The sequence below is a fragment of the Bubalus kerabau genome, chromosome 23 (assembly GCF_029407905.1).
Source record: "Bubalus kerabau isolate K-KA32 ecotype Philippines breed swamp buffalo chromosome 23, PCC_UOA_SB_1v2, whole genome shotgun sequence".
NCBI classification, from domain to species: Eukaryota; Metazoa; Chordata; class Mammalia; order Artiodactyla; family Bovidae; genus Bubalus; species Bubalus kerabau.
In genome coordinates this window covers 4,349,214-4,358,577 of record NC_073646.1, presented here as the reverse complement: position 1 = coordinate 4,358,577, position 9,364 = coordinate 4,349,214, and the positions used below count along the sequence as shown (strand labels likewise).

Here is a 9,364-nt window from a genome sequence, read left to right as displayed (position 1 = left end):
GATCTATATGGGGTGGGGAGGTGTCTGCTGATGGGCTCTGTGTGTGGCTGCTTGGCCAGGGCCTCTGCCACACCCACACGCCTCCCCTCAGCACGCCCCCACCCTGGCTGTCCCGCTTAATTGCCTCACGCCCCCTCTGCCCTGCCCAGCTGGCCTGCTCAACCTCCTGGGCACAGACCACCTGCTCAGGCCTCTCTCTGGGACATTTGTCCTTAAGGCTCCTGGGCCCTGGTTCTGCTGACCCCACTGGCAGAGTTCCCCAGAGAAATGGAACCAACAGAACCATGCATATAGCAGATGGATGAATAGATGGGTAGGTAGATAGGTAAGGTAAATGGACGGATCCATATCTATCCGTCCTTCCTTGTGCTTGTGCTCAGTCACATATCTGTGTATCTAGGTCCGTCCACCCTTCAGTCTATCTAACTATTTCTCCACCTGTCCATCCATCCACAGAGATTTATTCTAAGGAATTGGCTTACGTGATTGTGAGGGCTGGCAAACCTGAAGTTTGCAGGGCAAGCAGCAGGCTGGAGACCCAGGGGAGAGTGGACACTGAGTCCAAACAGGCATCTTTAAATCAAATGCAGTCAGCCCTCTAAAGCAGAGCTGGCCTCACCCTCTCTGTCTTCCTGGCTTGGGTTCCTGTGGTTTCTCTAACCCTCTGTCTGTTCCCCACATCCCCACCCTGCCCTCCACCCACTTCCCTGACATGCTAAATCCTCTCCTCCCCCCATGGATGCCATTCACTTGGTTGATGGGAGAAGCCCTGCAGTTGGTGAGGCAGGCAGATCCGGGCTCAAGCCCAGCAGCTCTGTTCCTAGCTGGTGACCATGAACAAGTCGCTCAGCCCAGAGCTTCAGGCTCCTCTGTGAGGTGGTGACGTTTGCCTCCCATCCCTCGAAGCCCCCGGTGGAGCAGGCACCTCCTTGGCTAGGACGTCCTTTTCTCTCCTGTGATGGAGCGAGGCCTCCTCCTGCACAAGGAGACTTCCCAGTCCCCCGGCCATACACACGGGTTGGAAGACTCAGTGTTGGTATGTCAGTTGGGGTCTTGTGAGAAACAGGCAGTGGAATGTGTGTTTACAGAGGGAGGTGGTGGGGACTGGAAAGCTGGAAATCCATGGGGGAGGCAGCAACTGGAAAGTCAGATAGGTGGACATTGCAGTCTGAAGGCAGAATTCCCTCCCCCTCACGGGACCTTGGTCTCTTCGCTGAAGGCCGGCAACTGATTGGGTGAGGCCCACCCACATTAGGGAAGGTGGTCTGCCTGACTCAGAGGCTATGAATTTAAATGTTACTAAGCATGTCTGAGAAATGCCTGCACAGCAACATCTAGAGTGATGTTTGACCAATAACTGAGCACTATGACCTAGACAGGTCAACACATGAAAGTAACCCTCACACCCTCCCGCGAGGTTGATCTCTGATGGTGCTGGTGTGAACTGGCTGACATACCAGTTGTTGCATAAAGTGCTTTCTTTGGCTTGTATGATTTAATCCTCATAGTAACTGTATGAAGTATGTTCTATTTTGAGCCTCAGTTTATAGAGCAAGGCCCTTAGGTTCCTAGAGGTTAAGTAACTAGCCCAGGGTTGCACAGCAAACTGTGGAGCTGGGGTTTGAAGTCAGGCAGTCCCACTGCAGAGCCCACTGCTTTGGCCTCACACCATCCTGCTGCCTCTCCCAGAATCCTCAAGAGACTCGGGCCTCTTCCCTCAGCCCCACTGGGACTTGCCGGTCCTCGAGGAATATCCCTTCCTCCCCATGCCTTCCCCCACTCCCCTGCTTGTTGGGAGTAGGCAGCAGGTTTCTGAAGTACTAAAGTTCAGAACTGCCTGTGGCCAGGCCTCTCTGACTCCACTTTGAGCCAGGGAGGGAGGAGACCTACCAGCTCTCTGTCTTAGCAGCCGGGGCACGCCTGCATGGCCACCGTCCCTGGTGGGGCAGAGGCCAGACCACGGTCCTGCAAATGGCACTGTGACCACAGACCCAGCTGATAAAGTGTCAGAAGGAAGACCAGCTCTGAGCCGCTGAGTCGAGTAAGGTTGGCCCCTCTTCCCCGCAGGGCCCTGTAGCCGGAGCACAGGCGATAACAGGACTTCCGCCTTCTCGGAATACTTGAGCAGCCCAGGAATGAGGTTTTATTCTGTCCTGGCAAGGCTGCCTGGGCCTTGGGAACCAGCATTCTGTCCCTGACCTCCCTGAATCTCAGGAAGCTGTGATCTCTGCTCCGTGTAGCCCTATACTGGGTTTGCTTGCTGCCCTGGGCACCAGCCTCTTGCTAACGACTCTTCATAGAGTCATTTCATGAACCCAAGATGTTTGTATTATGATTCACATGGTGTTTATCTGTGTCTTGATGCATTTATACCTCATGTCTTTATGCCTTCGTGTAACTCAAGTAAAGAGGAAAAGATGGTTTCTAAGCTTTTAATGTTTCCAGGATTTAAAATGTACTTAAAGAAACTTGTTTGTTGTTGTTTAGTCACTAAGTTGTGTCCAACTCTTTTGTGACCCCGTGAATTGTAATTTGCCAGGCTCCTTCGTCCATGGGATTGTCCAGGCAAGAATACTGGAGTGTATTGCCTTTTCCTTCTCCAGGGGATCTTCCCAACCCAGGAATCGAACCCACGTCTCCTTTGTTTCCTGCACTGCAGGTAGATTCTTTACCAGATCAGCCACAGGGGAAGATGCGTACCATTATACACCCAGGACCTAACACATAATGCCAGGCACATTGTCCCCAGTCTCAAGCGTTTATGGAATGACTCAAGCCCTAACCTGGGAATTGAGGATGCTCTAGCAGTTTATAGGTTTCAACAGCAGGGAATGTTGCCTAACGGCTTCCAGAAGACAAACCAAAGAGAAGGTGGGTACGACCATTTCCTGTGTCTAAAAACCCGACATGACTGATTTACAATGTCAAAGTCACCAGCAACAGTGGGTGGGCTGAAATGATTTGCAGAGAGGAGGAAAAGCACAGACAGGCCAACTTTCAGATTGTTGAAGGAAATCAGAAATGGGGAGCATGGGATAGCACTGCATGGGGCGCGGTAGTGCACAGTTAGCACTGTCTCCCAGGGCTTCCTGTCCAGCTAGGTCAGTCAACAGAGGAGGCAGCGGGGGGTTAAAGGGCTACCTGGAAGCTCACAGAGAGCGCTGCCTGGCTGCTCAGAGCTTCTTGGCCGCAGGACTCTGATTTTCAATCTGAACTCTGTCCCTAGCCCATTGTCTGACTTTGAGCATGTCACTCTCCAGCTCCCAGTTTCACATCTCTAAAATAGGGACAATAATATCTACCTCAGAGGGTTGTGGTGAGGACCAAAAAGGTCACAAGTGAAAGCATCCAGTGGTTTCTGGTACTTACGCCACATTCGCTCAATGTAAGTTTCCTACGCTTATTTCACCGACTGCTCTTCTGAACTTCAATTTTTTTCATCTGCAAAAAATGGAATACGTGAGAGTGCCTGGCACATCACTGAAGCTCAATAAAAGTTTTATTTTTAACTTTTTATGACTTTTATTTTTGAAACAATTTTAAAGTTGCAAAAAGTACTAGAGTTCTCCTATACCTTACACCCAAGCTTCCCCTAATGTTACCATGGTATCTAATCAAATTAGTGGCTTCCCTGGTGGCTTAGCAGTTAAGAATCCTCCTGCAATGCAGGAGACTCAGAAGACCCAGATTCGATCCCTGGGTTGGGAAGATCCCCCGGAGGAGGACGTGGCAACCCACTCCAGTATTCTTGCCCAGAGAGTTCCATGGACAGATGAGCCTGGTGGGCTACAGTCCATAGGACTGCAAAGAGTTGGAAGCGACTGAGCACACACACATGCAATCATATTAGTACAATGATCCAAACCAGGAAATCAACATCTCACAATTCAATGCCATTAACCAAACTACAGACCTTATTCAAGTTTCCCTAAGACGGCATTTTCTATTCTGGATTCCAAATCAGGATCCTACATCCCATTTAGTTGTTGTATCCCTTAGTTTTCTGTGACTTGTGACAGTGTATTTTGGTGTTTCCTGATGTTGACTCTTTCTGTGTGTGCTGGTCAGTAACTTGGGAGAAACACTTCTCATTTGGGGTTTGTCTGATGTTTTCTCATGATTAGATGGTTACTCACTCTTCGCAGAAATACCACAGCAAAGTTACTGTGCTACTTTTTGTTTTTCTTTTTCCTTTATTGTGATAAAATACACATAAGATAAAATCTACCATTTGAACCATTTCAAAGTGTACAATTCAGTGGCATTGAGTACTTTCACAGTATTGTGTGACTGCCATCTCCATGTAGTTCGGGAACATTCTCATCACCACCACTCCCCAGCAATCACTAATCTGCTTTCTGTCTCTTTGGATTTGCCTATTCTGGACATCTCATACACTGGAATTGTACAATATGAAGTCTTTACTGATGGGCTTTTTTCACTTAGCATCATGTTTTCAAGATTTACCCAGGTTACAGCAGTGAATCAGCCCACCACTCCCTTTTCATGGTCAAATAATATTCCACCATGCAGACAAACGGCATTTTACTTTATATTCTAATTTAGCAGTGAAACCTGGTGAGGCAAGGTGGTCACAGACCCTGGTGACTGGCAGGAGGTACTGTGAGGTGTGTGGATGACAAAGTCAGGACTGGTGCCCTGGGGAGCAGAGGGCTGTATTTCACCTTGCAGACAGCACTCACCAGGTCACTTTTGCTTTGAAAACTTCCTCTGTGGAAACGGAAAAACAGTTGTCCAGGAGGAGGGGAAGACGACCCAAGGACGGGAAGGGAAACCCTCCCTGGGGCTGCAGAAGCTGCGTCTCAGTAGCACCAGCTTTCCAGGGTCAACCACGGCCTCCTTGAGGGTCTGTCTGGCCAGCAGAAGCTGGGGCTCGGACTGCACCGCGATGGTCGCCACAAACACGCTCAGGTCTCGAGTCTCGGGTGACACTTGCTCATTGCTTATGAAGAAAGGGAAGCCTCCCTTTAGGCACAGGCAATAGTCGCAAACTTCCATTTATAAACAAGGTGTGTTGAGCGGGAGGGCAAACATTTCCACGTCCCAAACGTCGCACCTCAGCAGCTCCTTAACTAGTAGATGCCCTCAGGTTTCCCCGAGCGAGTCTGGGGGCCGACCTGCGAGGAACGGCGGTCTCTCAGCCGCGTCCGTACTCCCCGCACCCCGCGCAGCCCGCGGTCAGGGCGCGGCGCGGCCGCGGGCACAGGGCGGAGGGCGGGGCCTCAGCACACGGCCCGCCCCTGTCCCGCAGCCCTGTCGTCCCGGCGCGCGCACCGTGCGCGTGCCCCGGATCTGGCGGCGGCGTGCGCGGGCCGCGCGTGCGCGCTGCGGCGGGGCGAGGGGCGGCGCGGGCGCGAGTCTGTCAGTGACAGCGGGAGGGGGAGGGGGCCGGAGATGGTGGCGGCGGCGGCAGCGGCGGCGGCTCTTCCGACATGAGGCAGCGGCTGCGCGGGGCTCGGCGGCGGCCGCGGCCGGGGCGGCATCTCTAGCTCAGGAGGCGGCCCCAGGCGGCGGGCGGGCGTCCCGGGTCGGCGTCGCGGGAGCGGGCTCTGCGGCAGCGCCGCGCACGGGCCGCCGGCTGAGGGGCCCGCGCCCGCCGCGCCCTGCGTTCGGCGCCCGGCGGCTCCGGGGCGCGGGGCATCCCCGCCCGCCGCGTCGGCCCCGGAGGCCGGGAGGGGCGGCGTGGCCGGGTCAGGCCCCGCTAGACGGGCCGCGCCGACGGGGGCGGCCGCAGCGCCGCGGGCTCCGCAAACTCGCGCGGGGCGCCGGGCCTCGCCGCCCGCCCGCCCGCCGCCCTCGGGGCCGCCGCGCGCGGGGCGGGGGCGGGGGTCCGGCCGCCGGCCTTGACGCGGCTGAGGCGCCGCTCGGTGCGCAGCATGAGGGGCCGGCGGCCGCAGCCGGGAGAGCTGTGTTTGCGAGAGCGGCCCGCGGCGTGAGAAGGCTCGGCTGGACTTCCCTCAGGAGCGGGCGGCGGAGCAGGCGAGTGCGCGCGGAGGAAACGCGCCGCGGGCTCCGGTGGCGCTGGACGGGTGCGGGGGCGGCCGCCCGCGGACCCCCGGGCGCTCCTGGTCCGGCCGGGTGGCTGCGGTCGGCCTCGAGGGGGGGACGATGGAGCAGCACTCAGACATTCCCCAGTCGTCGTGAGCAGACGGTGGCTTTCCCAGTAGACCGCCGGGGCCCCCGCTGAGGAAGCCGGTAGGGCTGGTGGCCTTCAGGTGCGCGTTCCTGCAGGAACAGACCCCGGACTGACTCTGGCTGTCTCGCCGACAGGTCCCGGTGACCCCGGCCGGCAGGGTTCCGAGCTCGGCAACATGGCTTCCCCGCCCCACCAGCAGCTGCTGCAGCACCACAGCACCGAGGTGAGCTGTGACTCCAGCGGAGACAGCAACAGCGTGCGGGTCAGGATCAACCCCAAGCAGCCGTCCTCCAACAGCCACCCGAAGCACTGCAAGTACAGCATCTCCTCCAGCTGCAGCAGCTCCGGGGACTCCGGAGGGGTCCCCCGGAGAATGGGCGCGGGAGGCCGCCTGCGCAGGAGGAAGAAGCTGCCCCAGCTGTTCGAACGGGCCTCCAGCCGGTGGTGGGACCCCAAGTTTGACTCTGTGAACCTGGAGGAGGCTTGCATGGAGCGTTGCTTCCCGCAGACCCAGCGCCGCTTCCGGTATGCGCTCTTCTACATCGGCTTCGCCTGCCTTCTCTGGAGCATCTATTTTGGGGTCCACATGAAATCGAAACTGATTGTCATGGTAGTCCCTGCTCTGTGCTTCCTCGTGGTGTGTGTGGGCTTTTTTCTGTTTACCTTCACCAAGTTGTACGCCCGCCATTACGTGTGGACTTCGCTGGTTCTCACCCTCCTGGTATTCGCCCTGACCCTGGCTGCCCAGTTTCAGGTTTTGAAGCCCCTCTCAGGACGAGTTGACAGCTTCAATCATACTCGGGCTGCCAGGTCCACAGACACTTGCTTATCTCAAGTGGGGAGCTTTTCCATGTGCATCGAAGTGCTCTTTTTGCTCTACACCGTCATGCACTTACCTTTGTACTTGAGCTTGATTTTGGGAGTGGCCTATTCTGTTCTTTTTGAGACCTTTGGCTACCATTTCCAAGATGAAGCCTGCTTTGCCTCACCTGGAGCGGAGGCCCTGCACTGGGAGCTGCTGAGCCGGGCCCTGCTCCACCTCTGCATCCACGCCATAGGGATCCACCTGTTCATCATGTCCCAGGTGAGATCCAGGAGCACCTTCCTCAAGGTGGGCCAGTCTATTATGCACGGAAAGGATCTGGAAGTGGAAAAGGCCCTGAAAGAGAGGATGATTCATTCTGTGATGCCAAGAATCATAGCTGATGACTTGATGAAACAGGGGGATGAAGAGAGCGAGAATTCTGTCAAAAGGCACGCCACCTCCAGCCCCAAGAACAGGAAGAAGAAGTCTTCCATCCAGAAAGCCCCTATCGCCTTCCGCCCATTTAAGATGCAGCAGATCGAAGAAGTCAGTATTTTATTTGCAGATATCGTGGGCTTCACCAAGATGAGTGCCAATAAGTCTGCCCACGCCCTGGTGGGTCTCCTCAACGATCTGTTCGGCCGCTTTGACCAGTTGTGTGAGGAGACCAAATGTGAGAAAATCAGCACCCTGGGAGACTGCTACTATTGTGTGGCTGGGTGTCCTGAGCCAAGGGCCGACCATGCCTACTGCTGCATCGAGATGGGGTTGGGCATGATAAGAGCCATTGAGCAGTTCTGCCAAGAGAAGAAAGAGATGGTGAACATGCGCGTTGGGGTTCACACGGGGACCGTCCTGTGCGGCATCTTGGGCATGAGGAGGTTTAAATTTGATGTGTGGTCCAATGATGTGAACTTGGCCAATCTCATGGAGCAGCTGGGAGTGGCTGGCAAGGTTCACATTTCCGAGGCCACGGCAAAATACCTAGATGACCGGTACGAAATGGAGGATGGGAAAGTTACCGAACGCCTTGGCCAGAGTGTTGTTGCTGACCAGTTGAAAGGTATGTGCATTTCTTTGCCTCATCATCTCCCTCCCCTATCCCATTTGTGTTGGAAAAACAAAACAATCTCTTTCCAGTATCAGTATCTGGAGGCAGATCAGTTGTCTCCCAGGGCCAGTGGGACTTTTCCCCCAGTGAGTCAGATATCACAGGTCTGTTCACTGTGACAGTGTTGACCTAGATGACACCTTTAGAAGGAAGGAGAACTTTGAAAATGTGTTGCCCGCCAGCCGGCTGTTAATGTCTCTGAGATGCTGGGGCAGGTCCAATGAGTGTGAGGGGATCCGAGCCCTTCAGTGGTCAGAACTTCGAAGCACCGTAAGAAATTGCCTTTGTGATCCATTAGGTTGCCCTTCAGCCCCATCAGAACATTTTTCTATGCCTTTCTCCCCTCTAGGCCTCACTTTGCTGGAATAAAGAAGTCGACTAAGCCTTGCAGGACCCTTGAGAATTAGATGAAATTATGTACCCCCAAGTGCACACTGCCTTTTGCCTAGGTCTCTTTTTTAAATGTTTGTATTTTCAGCTTTCAATTTTCATATATTTCATTATGGTTTCTAATCATGGTATTTGTCTTACCTTACGGACGGAAGCATTTTAGAATGTTGAACTTCTCAAACCACCAGGTGATTTGAAAGTGGGACATATATCCAGAGCAGTCTTTAGACCTCCTCCCCAAGCTCCTCAGATTTTCCCTGTCTTAAGTTCCTTATTGCTATTCTTTTTTTTTCACCAAGCTGCTGCTTTTAATTTTCTTTTTTTCACTTAGGGCCAAAATCTTTGAGGTCTGGGAAGTGATGACTTATAAGTAACTGGGATCAAAAGTAAGAATTCTAAATAACATCCTCCCCTCCTTTAAAAAAAGAAATCCTTCTGTTTTACTAAGGTCTTCAGGTTAAGGGGAACATCTATTTTGGAAGTATGTAGAGACAATACCATTGATCTTTAAAAGCCAACATTTGTAAAACTGTATTGTGTTTTGTGGCACCCCGCATTGTATAATTACATGATGAAAAGCCCCTGGAAAGGGAGTACTCTTAAGGAGGAGTAACATCTTAAATCAGAGACAGAAGTAATGGTGTAAATCTGCGCTTGTCAGTGGTTGAGTTTGAGGGCCTGGATGGATCATCACACCGCCTGTGTGCTCAGTTAATATTTCCTTTGTTCTCCCTATTATTTACTTATTTGTTATCTGGTGAGGGTACTTTATCCTTATCCCGATCTTTATTTGTTCTGTTAATTTTGCTAACAGTTGAGGAATTTGTGGGTAGAATAGAAGAATATTTTCACCTGATAATTCTCTCTGCCTAGAGAGCTTTGTGTCTGCTTTCTGCTAAAT

General features: G+C 53.4%; 1 protein-coding gene and 1 long non-coding RNA gene across 2 annotated transcripts in view; one reads left to right on the top strand and one right to left on the bottom strand.

The window, feature by feature from the left end:
• Positions 1-2,692: 2,692 nt before the first annotated feature.
• LOC129637478 (uncharacterized) lies at positions 2,693-5,201 on the bottom strand. Its single transcript, XR_008707492.1, has 3 exons — positions 4,704-5,201; positions 3,370-3,441; positions 2,693-3,277 (listed from the first exon to the last, which is right to left on the bottom strand). It is a non-coding gene; the product is annotated as an uncharacterized LOC129637478 (long non-coding RNA).
• Positions 5,202-5,382: 181 nt separating this feature from the next.
• The window catches only part of ADCY9 (adenylate cyclase 9), a 106,283-nt gene continuing 102,301 nt past the window's right edge, over positions 5,383-9,364 (top strand). The window contains exons 1-2 of the mRNA XM_055562419.1: positions 5,383-6,000; positions 6,292-8,025. Of these exons, the coding sequence (XP_055418394.1) occupies positions 6,333-8,025 (1,693 nt within the window). The 5' untranslated portion in view covers positions 5,383-6,000; positions 6,292-6,332. The remainder of the gene's footprint in view (positions 6,001-6,291; positions 8,026-9,364) is intronic.